The 19036-nt window shown below is 38.4% G+C and overlaps 1 protein-coding gene across 1 annotated transcript; it reads left to right on the forward strand.

Annotated features, from left to right (window-relative positions):
• Nucleotides 1-2889: 2889 nt before the first annotated feature.
• On the forward strand, nucleotides 2890-14023 carry depdc1b (DEP domain containing 1B). The gene is made up of 11 exons (XM_044035048.1): nucleotides 2890-3134; nucleotides 4497-4762; nucleotides 4860-5004; nucleotides 5524-5651; nucleotides 5733-5863; nucleotides 5955-6002; nucleotides 6354-6494; nucleotides 6601-6767; nucleotides 8273-8449; nucleotides 12037-12219; nucleotides 12442-14023. The coding sequence occupies exons 1-11, from the start codon at nucleotides 3087-3089 to the stop codon at nucleotides 12604-12606; spliced, it is 1599 nt and encodes a 532-aa protein (XP_043890983.1). The 5' UTR covers nucleotides 2890-3086; the 3' UTR covers nucleotides 12607-14023.
• Nucleotides 14024-19036: the final 5013 nt, after the last annotated feature.

Raw genomic sequence — 19036 nt, forward strand, 5'->3', positions numbered from 1 at the left:
ATACGCTTCCCTTGTTGTTGCCATGCAGTGAAAATAAGATTTTGTTGCCGATTTTGTTGTCACAATTTAAAAAGTTGTGCAGCAACAAATCAAACAAGTGATAAAGCTTTTATTTACTTGTAAATTCTTATTTTGATCTTAAGTCTCCCATTTATTTAAAATGACATTAATTAGACCTACAAGGAGACTGCAAAGCTGATAAATCTTTCTATGCAGACTCATGGCAGTAAATTATGCAACAACTGCATGTACTGACAGGGAGGGGGATCAAGTATTTTGTCTTTGTACAAAGCAGATATGACTATACGGCGTTAAGGGGTTTTAACACTTCATCAAAATATTAAAAAGGGCCTCTTGGATTCAACTTTGATTCATATTCTAAGACAATAAAATACATAAACGTTATTTTTCTTGCACCAAGGCCGAACGTCTTATCAAATTGTGTGAGAGTTATGTGTTTACTTACAAATTTCTTCTGCCATCTGGTGACACATACTTAAAGGGTGGGGGGAACAAAAACACGATAAGGATTCAGTGCTGTAATTCTAGCCTGCATAATTCACCCGATGATATGTGAATGACAATGTTCCCAGTACGCATTGGTCATGCATATTTGATATGTCCTTGCTTGGATGTTCGGTATTTTCTGCCGTTCCTCTGCCAATAAGGATGAGTAGCCTCAGCTCTGCTGATTGCTGCCTCGGTCCCTCATCTCGTGAGCCTCAAGTATCTCGCTGAGAAGTCAAGGACGACATGTGAGGCAAAGGAAGGAGGCACGTCTCTTCAAAAGGGTTTGAATCTGGAAGATGGTATCGCCGGATGATAAGAGTCGGCTCCATTTATTTGACGTGTTTCAACACATTTCAGCTAAAGACATCTTCAAAGGGTTTTGATTAGAAACCCTTGCTAAAGCTTTTACACCAGTGCTCTCATGTCACTCTGTGATTTCTGAGTTAGAGAGCACAACATTCCAAAAGCTCCTTTAATATCCCAGCTACTGTATACTGTACGTGTTTGTTGACCTTTTAGTTGCTGAGGGAACCTGCTGAGTAACCCTTCCTCAAACGACACCGTGTAATCGGTGTCAACAGAGTAATTTGACCAACAATAGAGTCATTACAGCAGCTTTATCTTCTTTCTTTTTTTTCATTTTAATAGCAGTAGATAAAATTCCCTCACAGTCAGAGATCACCGTCATGGCATTTCTCATACATTTTAATAAAGCACTTTCACTGGTATAGTTCATTTCGAGGTGCCACTCAACTCTCCCACAGTCAGTCTGAAGTGTGGGTGAATATGCAGCTCTTTCTTGACCTGGTTGATCAGACATCAGTCTCTGCCTCATTGCTGCTGCCCACAGAATGGAAGAAAGAGCAGCCCTTTGTCCCTAAAGACATCACACTAAATATGAAATGGCAAAACCTCGGGTGCTATTTTTAGAGGGGGCTTCAAATGATAGATAGCTCTGATGGATTTGCTTCCGAATCTTCCGAATCAGCTCTGTAGAATGTTCACTGTGGGGAAAGTCTTACTCCATGCTGCAGATTTTGGTATGTGCTTTGAAAGAACAAATTACTTGGGTCCAGTGTGGTCCAGTGTGTATGTGTGTGTGTGTGTGTACTGTGATTTGTTAGGTCTCCCGCTCTCTTTTCATGATCTCTAACGTCTCCCATTATTCTCCATGCAGAATAGTCCTTCCATGGTGATCCCAGTGGTGAGCGTTTACATGACTACCCTGTTGATAGGGTTAGGAATCCTTATTCCTGCAGTGCAAACAAAGTCTAAGAAAATAATTAAATACAAAAATCAATCCGTTTAGAAGTAGTTTGAAAAGATGAAAAAAACATCTCATGTATTATGGTAAATTTTGTGAATGTTTTGTCATCACACTGCCTTGTGTATATTTATATGCATTTTGTATTTATGTGGATACTTTGTGTAGTTTATTGTGCAAAATGAATCAAATCTAATCGGGAAAAACTTTAAAGCATTTAGTTTATTAAGTCCCATTTAAATTTTTGGACACAGGTTTAAGTGGTGTAGCTCATCCGCATAACTACAACCGCACAGGCATGGAGAAGGTCACCTTTGCACTTTTTTCCTTTTTTCTTTGTCTACAGTAACTTTTTATACACTTCCCTGTCATATAAGATGTCATGTATTTCCAGAAACTTCTAAAAAGGGTTCTGTTAAAATGTCACATCGCTGGCTGCCTGTCATTTGGCTATATTTCATTCTTTATCCTTGTAACCTTTAATAAATGAGTCACTTTTTATGAAGATCAATATACAAGTACTCTACATTGAAGCAGTAAGAAGACCAGGGCTCAAGACCTGGTCGGAACAAGAGCCTTTCTGCATGGAGTTTGCCCATTCTCCTCGTGTATGCATGGGTTTTCCCCGGGTTCTCTGGTTTCCTCCCACAGTCCAAAAACATGCAGATATGGGGATTAGGCAAATTGCACACACTAAATACACTGTAGATTTATTTTCTTTACAGGTCAAACTGGGACCAGTGCCTGACATCCTCTGGCACAACCCTATTAAAAGTTCCAAAACCCAGTCTGTTCACTGAGGGTAACAGGAGTTAATTTGCTGCTTTAGACAAATTTGGTATCATATTCAAAATGTATTCTTGAAACTCACATTCATTGTGTGGAATATTTAATTTTTTGGTTTTCATTTTTGTCACATATTATATTTCCATTATTTGCATTTTACTACATTAATTGTTTGTTTCATTGTAAAGCTCCTTGTAACTGTGTTCTGAAAGACACTACGTTAATGATCACTATTATTAGTGAAATAGTTAGATTAATATTGTTCTACTACAACTGCAGGTGGCAGTTGAACGTGCCATTGTGCCCCATTGCATTCCTGCGGGTCATGTGATCAGCGCTCTGGCCAATCACGTTGCTCAAACAATGTGACGTAGGATATTCAAAGTTTTCAGCAACGTTTTCGGTTTGGGTAGTCGGTGACGCTGCTGCTGCTTTCAATTTGAACGTCAAGACTTTTAAACTTTACAGAAAAGTTGTTGTATTTTAATGTTTTCACACGAGTGAGGCAAGTTTTTCCTCATACGTCATGGAGGGTACAGTCATTGGACCGGGTCCGTACCGGGCGACGAAGCTGGTGAGTCTGTTTATTATGTGTACGTGACGTTTACAACCTTCGCTGTTACCTTTTTATTTAGAGTGCAAATGTTTAAATGTGACGTCCATGTGTCTCGGTATACGGCAACAACTACCTCAGGTTTGACTGAAAAACGTAGTTTAAACGATAGCATGTTCTACGTATTTAATCGTGAACTACAACTGAGGTTAGCTAACGGTTGTATGTGGGTTTAGTGTTTTAAACCGTGCATCAGTCATCGACTGAGTGGAATAATATAATATAAGTTAATAATAGAAGTTGGACTTCAGGAGTAAGCCTTAATGCGTAAAATATGGTAAAATGCATAGCCTTTAATGCCACATGTTTTTGTAAAACAAAGTCCCAAGTGCAACATTTTCCCCAAAGAATGTACTTATGGGACAACATTCACTGAGAAGACGAGATGAAATTGGCCACTTTCAGGAAGCAACATTTCAAAGAAAGGGGAAATGTGTTGTATACTTGCACCTATTATGCTAGTGTATTAATGCATCACAATTTATGTATGTTATGTATTTGAAATTACATCTTCTTTTGTCTTCCTTCCTATCCTTTCCCATTTAAGCCAATTCAATTGCATTTTTGTTATTTCATGCATGCATTAAAGTGTAGGTCTATTTACTGGGAAAGAAAAATCATCTTCGTTTCTTATAGAGCCAATGTATTATCTCCTCTTTTGCCTCATAGAAGTATCTATCTATCTATCTATCATTATATGTTCTCAGTTTACTATAATGTTTAATGTGTACTACAAATACTGGCAGCACTGGCTAAGTGCTTAATTAGTATTAAATACTTTTTTTTATAATAAGATGATGAAATAGCCTGCCCTGTAAATACCAATCACAGACAAAAAGGGATGAAACTTTCACCATTTTGCCCTGTAGCCAAAAAAGCACCACATGCAACACACTGACCTTTCCCATGTGCTTTTCACTGGACATTTAAGCCATTAAAACTGTATTTTTGTTGTTTTGTGCATCAGAATACATTGAACCAATATCAGGCTATGATTTGTATTATTCCCAAGCCTAAATTCAACATTAGCAAGTCATTTGTTAATGTTGACCTTTTATAGGACCTTTTCATTGGGGACAGTTTTACAGAGAGGGTGTGAGCAACAGCAAGGATGTTTAAAGGTCCATTGTGTAACATTCAGTAGGGTTTATTAGCAGAAATTGAATACACTACTCATACATACTTATGTTTGTTTAAGTGTACGGTTGTTATCAATTGCGGCAGTTACTATTATGTTTACAGAACATTTTTGGAAACTGTTTTACCTGTTATTCTACAATATTTCTCACAACTTACTCCACTGCATTTGTCCCTGTTATGCAGTGGAATGAAACCATTAAACTCTTCCGTTTGGGAATGCCACTCAGAAGACACTGGGCAAACTTCCGCTACTATGACAACAGTTTCACAGGATCTGAGGCTGTCGATTACTTACATGAGCTTCTGAGGCGCAACTACAACTTTGGGCCTGATGTGACCCGCTACCAAACCCTGCAGCTGCTTAGGAAGTTCCTCAAGGCACACGCCATAGAAGATATCAAGGGACGTCATGGGACAGAGGACTTTGAAGACAATGGCCAGCTGTACAGGTACTTTGTGAAACACCACAAGGCACTGCTGCTGCTCTTCTATGTGCTCTTTTCGTCCTTCAGCCAAGCACATTGCTTTCTTTGTTTTTCTCTTCAGGTTTCCCACACTGTCTCCTCTGAAGTCTCTTCCAACAAGGCCTCTTTTGAGAGACAGCAGTGACCTGCCCAGACTCATCCGTTGGGATGACTATGAAGAACTGCCTCAGCAGGAAAACATTGCACCCCATAAATCGGCTGTCATGGTGAGAAAGAGACAAAGGATTATGTTGCCTCTGAGTTTGTTTTGAGTCATGCTGCAGGGTTTCCCCAGGTTTCTAAACTGCTCTGGCACTGGCGTGTTGTTAGAGACCGGTGTGCATTTAGGAGATTAAGCATTATCCCATTATTTTAATGCAAGAAAGGTTGTTGTTTTTAATAACACTCTCAGACAAAAGCAATGCAAATACTTCTATTACTTATAACATGTTGTTGTATGTTACTATTTTCTTAAGTCCTATAGTGAATGGATTTGAACTGCGATTTGTCTCATGTTCCCATGACGTCTGACAATGGGGCAGCATTTAATTTTCTACCAGAATGTTTGTTTGGACTTCAGTAGAAAACCTTCCTACATTGCTGTCACCTGACTGATACAGAATATTGAGGAGTATTACCTAAATACCCTCTACTGATCTTTTTTTCTCTTGTTATGTACATTTAAAAGGAACTTTCTCTTTCTTTTTTTTCTTTCTTTCTTTTCTTTCTTTCTTTGTCTTTATCAGGCTTCAGATTTGTGGAATAAAAGACACAGTGTAGCTATTGGAGATGTGCATGAGTGCAAGCTCATACGGAGGAAGGAGATTACTACAAAACAAGTGGACCACATTTGGAAATCGATGACAGTTGCACAGTATGTAATTCTTTTACGGGCCCTCTGTTCATGCTGCATTTGTTTTTATCTTATATATAGCTAGTGATGCTGTTGTTTTAGTTTACAGAGAGTGCTAGGCCTGAAGTCATTGGATGGAGTGTTAAACCCCGCACATGTGAACGGCAAGCACATTGTTCACAACGTGTTCAGTGTTAATAAGACGGGCATAGTCGTACTGGAGAACAAAGCTGGTATGATGCATTGGTTCACAACGACGCCTTAGTTTCTCTGATGCAACTTTAACGAATATCACAAATCACCTATTTCTTTTTGTATCTCCAGATGACATACCCTATTGGGTGGTATCAGCAATGAAATGTCTTGCCAACTGTGAGTATTTATGTTATACTGCCAACTTAAAACGTTAGTGTTAGAAATGTATGCCGTTGATCTTTGATGATTAGCAATCATTCTGTAAATGTAGGTATTGTTCAGTTTTTAAAGCCAAAAAAAGCATCAAACATTGCCAAGTATGTGTATTATGAGGGTGTGTTACTATTCTTTCTCGTGATCAGAAATGCATTTATATAGTTTTTGTTATTTTAGTTCTTTAGTTTTCTGGCTTTTTATCACTTGAGAAATGATCCACAGATTAAACTTAAGTTGCATGCACATAAATAAAATCTTGAGTGTTGAGAGTTATACTTGTTGATTTGCATCTGTTTTTGTCTTCTTTCTCAGGGCCTAATGGCAGTGACAGCAAACAGCCAGTGTACCTGGGTTTTGAGAGAGATGTTCTGAAAACAGTAGCAGATTATTTTCAAAGACTCAAAGAACCTCTTCTGACTTTCCATCTATATGAGGTCTTTGTCAACATTCTTAGTGAGTCCTTCAGTTTGAGTCACCAAGGAACACTTGCTGGTGTTTATTTTGTCTGGTTTGTGTTTGCCGTCAGGAGCAAAAGTCTTCTCTCTTCATATCTCTGCAGGTCTGCTGCAGGAGGAGGAGGTGACCACTGAAGCTCTTCAAATCAGCAGTCTGTTGCTGCCACCGCCCAACCGAAGACGCCTCCAGCTTTTAATGCGTCTCATGGCGCGGGTCTGCCAGAATCCCCACCTGCCTCCTCTCAATGACACTATTACTACCCGCACACTGGTATAAATGTCAATCAGTTATTCTCTTCGTGTCTTTGTACTATTTTCTATACTGTGAGCAATCAATTACATGTAAATATGCAATAGCTGCAGCTCATGCTGTCGTGTACAAAGCTTTTAAACTCATGGATTTGGTTTAGGAGAGCATTTTAGGCTGCAGTTTGTTGTATAAACAAACATGCAGACTTTGGGGCGAAGAGAAACTGGGGAATATTGCTTTCTCAAATACTTTGCAACATTTTTGTGGAGCAGAAAATTGCTTCTTCCTCCAAAAAATGTGTGTTAAAATTCTAAATTCTAAAACACACTGGTAGCCAGTGGAGATAATATTCCAGTATTCATTATAAAAGAGTTTCAAGTAATTTCCGTCTCTGCTAATGCTGATTAACTTGACGATGGATACTTAGATGCCCTTGTAGGAGCAACAGGAGAAAACTCCCTAACAGCTACTATGTGTGCGAAACGATTACCATAATGAATGTCTTTCTCCCCTCTGTTGATTTTCTTTTCTGTGCCTGTCTCAACACTTGGTTTGGTTTGTGAACGATAGAGTAAATATTATTCATGAAAATAACGCATTCAGGGAATCACTTCAACTTTCCAACCACAACAGTAAAACACTTGCACTGCTTTGTCCACAGTGGACACATTACAAATTTTAGATAATGATGTGGCCACACTGTTCAAGGAGTGCGACTATCTTTTTTTTTTTTCAAAATATTTTTATTGAAAAAGATACCGTATGATACTCACAATCAAAGAAATACAATTACCTTTTCCTTTTTTTTTTAAACATGCATATGGACACAGTCACATATACACATACAAAAACGAAAGTAACAAAAAAACAAAAACACTGATAAGTAAAGTCAGTGAAGTTCTAAAGGCAAAAAAAACCTTTGCAGGATAGTGGGGTTATGACCGAAATATATTGTGTGTTCTCTCCCCTTGAGTTGCTGTAAGGCAATGAGTAAATATTATGTTTGTTATAATCTACGCTTTGACCTGAGATACAAATATATAAACTCCAATTTTTATGTGACTGAAATAACCATTTGGAACAGTTCTATTGCAAAACAGGTATTTATTACGTGCTATTAGCTCCACACACTATATTAATATGGATTGAGCTGACTGGATAATAATTCTTGGCTCAAAACAACCACAGGCTGCCACCAACTTCACTCAAATGTTGCTTTCAATTTGTTCAACAGCTACTCCTCATATTGTGTGCGTTTCTGATTTTAGTATACAACTGCTGTGTAGAGCAACTGGCAATTAAATTGTCAGCATTTCTATTGTCTTAGCAATGACTCAAAGCATTCATTCACGTACACCAGCAAGAATAATTCTGTGTTCTGATTATATTGATTTGCATATTTAAATATAAAATATAGCAGCTGTCTCCTTCCACTGACTGGAAGGTACTCTTGGCTCAGGAGCTGCCCCGGTTTGTTGGATTCTTATCTGTCTCTTAATCTGTCTCTTATTCTTGGCCGCGCCTAGATGCTGCAGATGTTTTCTCATTGCGTTCTGGGCTCGGTAGATGAGATGGACTTGGACGAGCTGCTGGCCACCAAACTGGTGACGTTCATGATGGATCACCACAACACCATCTTCCAAGTGCCCTCCAAGCTGCGTTGCCAGGTTGAGGAGCATATGTCCCATCTCAAGAGAGTTCAGGTCAGTACCATATATTCTTACATTACAATATACATCACAATTACATTAGTGATCCACAATCACTGTTGTTATTCCCCTTCCACAATGCTGCTCGACAACATTAGTGCCAAGTGCTCAGTCTTCAAAGTGGTACAGCCCCTGGTACAAAAACAGATATTCATTACAATCTCTTGAAGCTGTAATTACATATGTTTCTATGTACATATGGGTAGATACCACACTAATGGTCAAGCCCAGGACACAAAAAATGGGGGTCAGACAATTGGCTACTTGACCAGTTGGGTTCACTGCGCTTTGTCTTCTGTGGTTAAACAGCCAGAGGAATAGTGCAGGAGAATGTTGACCACTACATGCATTCGTGAGAGAGTTGATGATGTCTTCATGGTCTCACATTACTACTTTTAAATATTAGACCAGGGGTGTCAAACATACGGCCCGGGGGCCAGAACCGGCCACCAGAGGGTCCAATCCGGCCCACAGGATGAATTTGTTAAAATTTCACACTAATCTAAACGTAATGTCAAATGCTCCAGATACCCGTGACTAAATGTTTGTGCATTTTTAAATCCAGTGTGCTGTGTAAATAGTACATTTAGGCATGATATTGTTGAAATTGCACTTATATTTCTTAAGAAATTTCATGTTTTGTAAAATTATCCTTCATTAAATGTAAAACAAAGGAGTTCTTGTTGTTCATAGGTTATTATTCTATTATTTTGCTATTTTTATTGGTCCGGCCCCCTTGAGATCAAATTGTGCTGTATGTGGCCCCTGAACAAAAATGAGTTTGACACCCCTGTATTAGACCATGAAGACGTTTATCCAAACACAAGATGGCGCCAGTGCTTTGATGACTAACTTTCATATTAACTTTAAAACTTAAATTACATAGTGTTTCCTATACAATATTATTTGTAAATGCATTGGGTTTTTTTTTATTTGTTAAAAAAGTAAAACAAAATATTATCTGAAATGTTTTAGAGGTGATAGGCACATATTAAAAAAAATGTGCAGTGTAATGCCATTAAAGCATGGGAATGAGGTACATTTGTTTTTGAGTTCAGGTGATGTCACTTTGATAAATGATATTCTGTCTGATGTTAAGCTGCTGAGTTGACAACACCACAGTAGCAATTGTTATGCATCCTTTCACCCTGTTAGTTTTGCCATTTTTCTTTGATTCCCCCAACAATATCCTCTTCAGTTCTTTGCTGGTTGTGGTCTGCTTAAATCTAGCTGCAAACTCCAGTTGTTTTTGGTTTGTGATCTATCCCAAGAAGCATGTGGCAAGTGCAGTACACCAGCCTTGCATTGTAGAATACCAGGTGCTCTGTTCTGGGAGCTCACTGTGGCAATGACGAGAGATACCATCTTAACTATTATGCCCTCCAAATTATTTGGAGTCTTTTTTTTTTTTTTAAGGGAAAAGCCACTGCACTGTTTTTCTGTAACACTGGCTGCCACATATTGATTTTCTTTCTTTTTTCAAATTGGTACACTAAAATCTTATTTCACAGTAGAGCTGTGAGCAGCACATTGATTTGCTCAGGTCCTTCTGGTTTTGCTCTCTGTGTCACTTAAACCAACACCCAATGACAATGACAAGGGACAGAGCTAGAGTCAATCTGGCTTAAAAACAACATCACTTGGTCTTGAGGAACAAAAATAATGTGCACCTTTTTGTTTTCAAATGAGGTCTGATCTCAACTGGCTATAACACACTCAGGACACAATTTAATGTTAGACATGAACTGATGATTAACTTAAAGCTGCCCATTTGATTGATTGGGTCACTTAAAATGGACGTTAATACCAGGCCTGAGTAACTCTTCTCTCTACCTTAAAGTCCCTGTAAGTTGATATAAAAAAAAACATCAGTTTCAACTTTGTCACCCCACAGGAAAATGTGTTGGTAACCACCTTACCGTGTGTCTTTAAAATTCTTAAATGTCCTGTCACTGTGTTTAGTTGTGGGTTTAGTGTCCCATCTGGCAAAATTCTGGCAAAATTCACAACATCTTGGGTTAGCTGTAAAAAAACAAAAAAGAGCATTGGTGAGAGCAGCTGGTTGGAAGCAACCGTGTGAGTTTATCATGAGATGAAATTAAATTTAAAATATGAAAAGATGGGGTTTGCTAGTGATTGAGGCAATTACACATACTTCAGTTTAAATAATCAATAAAAATTACATGAAAATGGAATACCTGTTTTTCGACAGTACTGTCACCCCTGCACTGAAGGTCGATGTTCCAGGATCTGGTTTGCATCTGTTGCTATGGGAAACACTGGATGACAAAAGCATCCACAGGGTTTTTATCTATTTTAATTCTCTGCTTCTTTGTCAACCTGTTTTTTTTTTCTTTTTTTTCTAATTTAATATATTTCTTGAAGAAATTAAATCAAATCACCCTAATTGGTGAATTGATTACAGTTGGCGAATCAATCTATTCACTGCAATCAGTTGGACATCAATCATAAATTTGCAAGAAAAGTCCAAAATACAACCGTCTGAGGACTGAGTGGACCTTGTGTGTTTTACAAGGATTTATAATATTTTATTGCCCACTTAAAACGTATGCAGTCTGCTCCCATACATAAGTGTACGGAGAGACTACATGAAGTCTGTGATGCTGGAAGTAATATCATAATGCAATTCAATGACTTGACTGCAAACTGAAAGACTATACTACCCAGGAAACAGACCGCTCACCAACATCAAACACACGGCCATCTATAAATAATCACATAGGTGGTTACAACAGTGTCTGTACAGTACGTCATACAAAAAAGTTCACTCGTATCCAATCCAAATACAATTTGAATACCTCAGACCTTCCATTGATTTTCAGATGTAAAAGCAGCCAAGGACACCCAAGGACATTGACCATGGACATGTCAATCATACACAGGCTGATTAAAAGCAACACATTTGGTCTCTGCAAAAAGCCATTTCACAAATTCTCACTAGAGACACATGTATGATGGATTCTAGTGTCAGTTCTGAGTTGATGTACAACATCCACTTATGATCAGAGAAAACCCAAGACAGTTAATTCTTTCTTTTTTATAAACAAACTGTAGTGAGTGTAGGTCTTTGTTTGCCCAGAAAGGCCTGGATCGATTTGTGTCTTTTGAGTCTAACATCACATGCATTCACTACCCACACTGTGAAGCTGAAAAACTATAATCAGTCTGAACACAGTTAAGACATTTTTCACATTTTCTAGCCATATTAATTATCCTCATTTACATGTTCTGAAGAACATCTAAAAAGAACAAGCCACCTACTGAGATTGTATTCCTCAAGAACACATTTCATTTTCAAATGTAAACAACCTGCACTTTCATGTCACACTGATTTCTTTGGGGGCTCATGAGCCAATGAAGTTCCAAATACATTTTGATAAAGTTTCCTTTTACTGCATGATTTGATTTTTAAAAACGTCAAAACCAGTGTTTGCACATTCATAATTTGGTAGTTGGCTGTTTACCGCTGTTTTCTGTCTTCCACATTTTAAGTCAAACAGATGGCTGGCCATTTAAAATCCATTAATCCTAATGGAAATCCATTTCCTGTCTCCCATCAGATCAAATATGCGGGTTCAGACACAGACTTTAGCGCTTCTCCGGCTTTTTGTAAACAGATCAGGAGGGTAGAGTCTGAGGAGCAGAAAGTGATTGGTACACAGACCCCCATACAGGAGCTGCTGGAGGGTCTGATTGCAGACAAAGAACTTCCTGCCAAGGATAAAAGAAAAAGGCTTAAACAGGTATGTTAAGGATAATTGAAAAAGACACATTATCAAGTGCAGTCGGCAGTAAGAATGATTTTGTATGCCAAGTGAGTGAGATGTTAAGAAGTCTGAAGAAGTGAAGTGTGCACTGTTAATATAATTCAAAGACGAGCAAAATAAAGCCTGAATAAAGTTGTTGAATATCTGTTTTGAGGTGAACATACTGTACAGTTAAGAAGCATAAACTTCCCTTTTCAGTTTCAGAGGTCGTACCCAGAGGTCTACCACAATCGATTTCCTACCGAGGAAAGCAAAGCAGCCGTCATACCTGAGAAACCCCCTCGACCCAAACCTCCGCTTATGTTCTTCAACCTCAAGAAATCTTTCCAGCCTTTCCAGAGGAGCTGGAGTTTTAGGGCATGATCTGCCTCCATCGACGAGTCTGAAAACCAGGCCGTGCTCACATCTCAACCACGGGGTCTTCTCACAGGGAGGGATGTCACTGACAAGGTGCACTGTTCAGATTTGGTACCACTATGTTTTGAATTTGTAGCACTATAACTAGGTAATGTTTTCACAGCTAATTTTTATTCGTGTGGTTGTAGTTGTGGAATATTGCCAACTATGACTAACGTCAAACATATATACATTCAGGGCATTTCCAGATTTCTACTGATTGTTGCCAGAAAACTTGAACAAATTATATATTCACAAAATAAATGAACCACTCATGTTTCTTAAAAATTAACTCATAATAGTTTTGCCAATTCATTATGTTTTAGTAGTAATTTTTCTTTTATCCATTTTTTTTGGAAAGGTACAATTTACATAGTGATTCAGAAAACTACGACGATAGAAAGAAAAATGGACAAAACAAACTATTTACAAAACTAACTAGATTCACCGTATTCAGAAGCACTGAGAAGACAATATGTATAAAACAAGCAATGACACTGCACTGTTAGATATTAAGATAACCTCAAACATTGCATCTTGCATTTCCAAGTATTAGATGTTCTTTAAACCTGGCAATGTTGCTGTGGCAAATTTTTTAAGTGTTAGGTTTTTCCTAACAAAGTGTTTTTTGTTTTTTTTTAATGCTGTTAACGTTGAGATGTTGTTGTGTTTAATTTCATTTGCATTTCTTCACACAGCCACTGTGTTGAAAGTCAGAATTTAATGTAGCTAAATTGAATGAATGCATTTCAAGTCTAAGGGGTGATTTGTTTTAACGTTTTAGCTTGTGAAATATTAATGATCAAAGTGTATCATGCTCTTGGATTCATATTAATACAGTTTTATTGTATGTTATGCTGTACTGCAGCCACAGTGTTGCCTCTGAATGACCTTTGACCATGTCATTTAATGAGCGCGACTCCTGTGATGCAAACGTGGAAGGGTCATTATGGCGCAGAAAGCACAAATGCATGTTTGTGTCTGTCGGGTTAATGGTTACTTAATGTCGCTGAACATATCAAGGGTTTGCCCCAGAAAGGGAGTGGCTGTGATGTGTTACTTAAATGAGAAGTGTTAGTTGCAACTCTGTGGGGAAAATTACATTTGCAACAATTACATCAATCATAACAAAATATGTAAAAAATGTATAGCTGTTGGGATGTCCTGATACCAAATCTCAGACAAGGGAATAAGCAAGCTGTCACCATCCTCTCTTCATTAACCCTCCCCGTACTTTACTTGATTACTACATGTGCACTCTACTCTCATTTCACATTTTTTATTTGTCAGTTTTATTCTGTATATAAGAACTATTCTCTTGATTGGTACATATTTCTCTGACATTTTCAATGTTTTGTCGTAATTTTCTGTTTCTTTTTCTGTCCCGTCCAATCGTGTGTTTTGTTTTTAATAATTTGAAACCTACTTTTATTGTTATTGCCTAAGGGCCACTCATTTCTGTTTCTTCATCAATGCTGTTGAACAAATACAATGATGCTGGAATAACTGTTACACTTGAATTGCTGCTGTGCTGGAAAAAAAGAAAAATCAGGAGAAAAGAGTTAATACACACACTGATGCTGATTTTCATATTAAAAAAAACATATCTGCAATTAGAAAATGTGTGTCTGAAATGTTTGTTATATACAGTATTAGGAATGTTGTTGGACTTATTGTGTGAATGCTTTATGTAAATGCGATTTTTAACGCATATGTGCAGTTGTTTAATGATGAGTCATTCTACACGACTGTAGTACTTGATGTTCGAACACACTGAGATGCTTAACCTTGAAGAAAAAAAAAACACATTTCAGTTCTTCACCATCCACACTGCTTTAAGCAAGATTGAACTTTTCCCACCTTTTTTCTAAGTGCTTTTTTTTGCCAGGCTGTGTGCTGTGTGTGTCTCTTCCTTTAGCTACTGTAAGAACTATGTCTTATGTCTTTATATGTGTGTGTTTGTAGTTTCAAATGTGTTCAATTTACACTGAAAGTATGCAAGCATTTGTCATTTTTAGATGGGGAGAGATGTGCTACTGTGCAGAAGTAGCAGTGCAGGGAAACATGCTTCTTGTGTGGACAGACTCACTTCAGTGGACTGCGTGTCATCCTGATGATTGGTCAGCAGTTCGTCTGATAAAGCGTGCCGGAAAACCACAGTCTTGGGGACCACACATGCAAGTATAAAATATTTTTGTATAGATTTTTGTTGTTTTTTACCCACTAGCATGCTACCTCCTTTATGTGCTATGTTCAATGTTAACATACCTCAAGGTCTATTTTTCTATATTGCAAGTCATGTCTGTGAGGGCAGGGGCTAGAAATGTATTGCACCGAGCAAATAATGAGCAGCATCCATGTCGTATCGATTTGAAAGACACTTTCGAGAGTAGATAATGCACCAGATGCATGCACGGAATTCACAACAGAGTGGAGAAAACATCGTCCTCCTCTTGCTCAAGTCTCTTTTTCTCTAATGGAGATAATGTGATCTGCATCTGAAGCCATCAGGCTGGTGAAAGCTGGAGAAAAAAAAACACTAAATACAAGGAAGAAAAGGTTTAGGAGACCATTCAGTGACTCCAAGGCTAAATCTTAACATACCACAGACGTTGACAAAGAATTTTAAAGATAGCTCCGCTAGTGAAACAAGTCCAAGTTTGTCTAGACTCACATGAATCATCTGAAATTACTTATATGGAATGAATGACTTCTTTGAAATTATGACAAAACTCTTAACGAACATCGGGGTTGAGAGGTCCATGGTCATTGTGCGACAGGTATTAGTGCATTAATATTCCAGCCTGTGTGACTGCAGATAGTCCAGTAGGAGCACCTTTCAGAGCGAGTGGGAGTAGCTGATTACCTCAGTAGTGGAGTGAAGGAGAGGGAATTAACTCTTAAACTCTGGGACCTCTTCAGCCTTTTGTAGCCATGCAGGCAAAACCTGACCTGAGTACAGAGCAGCCAATTTGCTGTCATGCATATCACACACGCTTGAATCACACCACTTGACATATCTGATGTTTAGGTTGTGCTGACAAGACTTCTTTTAAAAGGTTAAGGAGGCAACCTTGAATGCTGAGAAGATGTTTGTCTTTCCAGTCTGAGGGAATTGGCCTAATTAACTTTTGCACATTCTTTCCCTCATGTTCTGAGGCTGTCAAGGTTGCATCCGTGTGTATCAACAGTTTTTTGATATGATGTGTGAGTGAGTGAGTCAGCCCGTGCTCTCCAGTTGGAAAAAGCTCATGCTTTTCCCCAATGCCTTTCTGGGAATTGACATGTAGCAGTGGTAATTGGTTCTTCACTCTGGAAGGGAAGTTGCAGAGCTGCATGTATCACACGATCACAGCGACCTGAAAGCACTGTAGCACAGGGATAAATAATATCCTGCTGCATAAATGATGTTTTCCCTCCATCAAGTGCAGAACGTATCTCTATAGAAGACCAAAAGGGATTAGTTGTCAGTTGTTCTCATGCTTTACTGCCACCACTAGATTGCAGTTTGTTTCTGCCAGCACCAGATACACGTGTGTGGATGTCGTCCTTTGGTTGCAACACAAACTCCTTTTTCCAAAGTTCACAAAAGTCACCAGTCATCTATTGGGTGGTACTAGCTGTCAATCACACCGGTGTCCACTCATTATGTGCATTATGTGCTTACCGTTCTCAAGGGCTGCAATGATTAATCAGTTTGATTGTTTGTAATCGAAGAAAATATATCTGATTTTTCAGCTTAAATATGAATATTTGCTGGTGTCTTTGCTCCGTTTAACAAAAGAATACATTAAAACTGATTAATTTTGCTTTGGGCACAAAACAAGACGTCTGAGAACATCATCATTGCGAGGTTTTAGAAACCCTGATCAACATTTCTCACCAATTTACTAATGTTTACTGACGTTATTAATCAAGTGAAAAGTAGGTTGATTTGCAACTATTAGAGTTGCCCCCTGGTGGCTAACTGCTTTTGTTCCATTTTAAACCAGAAGGCTTTGTCTATTTTTATATGCAAATTAACATTTCTCTGAAAGGAATAGAATAGGAATTATAATTAGACTAGAAACATTTAATCCACGTAATTTTCACGAAATTCATTTTAAACTGGTTGTCATGAAAACAGAGTGGCTGCAGGAAAGAGAGCCTTCTGTTAACACCCCGGCATCAAAGAGTGCAATAGGCAGAAAGTGGGAATGTGTAAATGTCACGGAATTAGCAACAGCTCACATACATTTTAACGAATCATCTAAAAAGGTTAGATGCAGCAAACACAAACGCTTGGAAATGGGTGACCTTTTCACAGCATGGCTCCATATTTTTAATATTGTACCTCCACTCTGCACCGCTGCTCAGTGAAGCTAAACTTAAATCCATTCTCTCTCTCCATCAATGTCAACTGATAACAGCCCTTTGAAAAGAAATGAGGCTGTGCTGTCTGTACGTGGGTAGAGTGCATAACGGGCTTGTTTATGACTGAGTGATGGGTCGAGTTATCTTATAGTCTAGATTCTGATCACTGATTTATGTGAGGGTTTTTTTTTATCTGATGCTTGAATTGCCTTTTGTCTCTTATCCTCTTGTGCCTTGTAAAATACAATATCTGTGTGAGTGGCTCTAAGCATTTGCGCTGATCTCAAGGTCTGATTGCGAGATTAATTGTAATATGTCTATTCTTCAGGAGAAGGAAATGAAGGAGCATTATCTAATGTCTTAAATATGCCAAAAATGGATGGCTGAAAACCATGACATGACATGAGTGTCCCTCCACTCTCTCTCCTGATCGTGTTTCCTTTTGGACACGACACTGGATTGGAACCAGCAACGTCATGACCCTCATGTGGAGGATAAAGTGGTAGACAATGGATGGTTGGACATTCCTTCTACTGTAGTTTTGGATAAAAGTACATTTGGGACTGTGTGAAATAGGAGTGGGTTAAAATATCAATTTGGCGATATGTCGTTGTCCTTTCTTGTGGAATTTCGATAAACGATACTAAAAGATCAGGTTTTTAATTATCAGTTGAAGGCGCTCTAAAGTAAAGAGTCTATGCCAGTTTCACTTGCTGGGCGTCGATACCTCGTAGTGGCGCTGCAAAGTGAATGAGGGTAAACTTGGGCTGAAGTTACCTGGCAGAAGAAGAGGGAGTTTACAGCGGGATAATGGCGGAGAAATCTATGTTAAGGGATTCCCCATCCATGTTCAACACATAGATTTTATGCACTTTGTTCTCTGTGTTGTGAATGAATAGAGAAATCCTGCACTTTTAACTTTTCTCGGATGTTTTTCTTTCTTCACTTAGACAGATATTGTGATGTATCGCTATATGATTGTCTTGCAAATATATTGGTTATCACAGAATCATTGCGCCGTGATATTATTGGTATTGTGGACCATAGTGCACCCCTAGTGTGAAATGCTACTTCACTGAGGCACTGTCAAAAGGCATAGATCTTCTGTTGCTACAGATACCTGAGATATAATATGGTCATGATGAGGGGAAGGGGAAAAGAAAACTATAGAGGGCACCGCTGTCTGTTTCATTTTAGCCTTAGCTGAGGCCTTGTTTGACTTTGGATCAGCTTCCAGTGTCTCTTTGGCCCCAGTGAAATGCACAGCTCAGAGGAGGTCATTACACAAACAGCCACCAAAGAATAATTGGTAGGAGCCACAGAGGGTGGGAGTCAGGCGCTGTGTGACTCGGTCCAAAAAACAAGAGGAGGCATCCATTAAGAGCCTCCACGATCACTCCATTATCTGCTAACTTTAGACAGAAAACACATTAATATGACAGTGAATTAAAATTAACTGTATTCTGACTCAACACGTGGGCAAATTATTTTTTCCTTTTTAGTACTAGTGCATTATTAATTACTAGAAGTTTTTTAGCAGAACTTACCAGATGAGATTTTATATAAAATGTTTTGGATGTATTATTTTTATTAGCTTTAAGTCAAACAACAAGATTAATTTTTCATTCAGCTCACTTAATCCTTTATGACATTTTTAATTCAAGTTTATATTACTCTTACTATAAAGGTGTACCTGAAAGGCAACCAGAGTTGCGCTATTATTAGATAGATCTATATGGACCTATGGCCACATGCTAGCAGCTATGTGTAAACAAGAAAGTAAAGCAAAGAAATCCACGGATTTAGCTTGGCAGGTCTTAATGGTCCGAACCTGGACCTCAAATTGCCCACTGTTGCTGACATATCTTCTGTAATTCTTAGAACATGTTAAAGGTTAAAGGCATTTGTGTCCCTTTTGACCTCTGTGTCTGATTTTCATGTTAAGAATACGTGTGTTATTTCATCTCAGTTGTGTATCTGTGGATACGGTGACCTTCACAGTATCTTGATTTAGTTTGCTACAATGAAATGTGAGCTCTGTACT

Source organism: Solea senegalensis, linkage group LG9 (genome assembly GCF_019176455.1).
Source record: "Solea senegalensis isolate Sse05_10M linkage group LG9, IFAPA_SoseM_1, whole genome shotgun sequence".
In the NCBI taxonomy this organism is placed as follows: domain Eukaryota; kingdom Metazoa; phylum Chordata; class Actinopteri; order Pleuronectiformes; family Soleidae; genus Solea; species Solea senegalensis.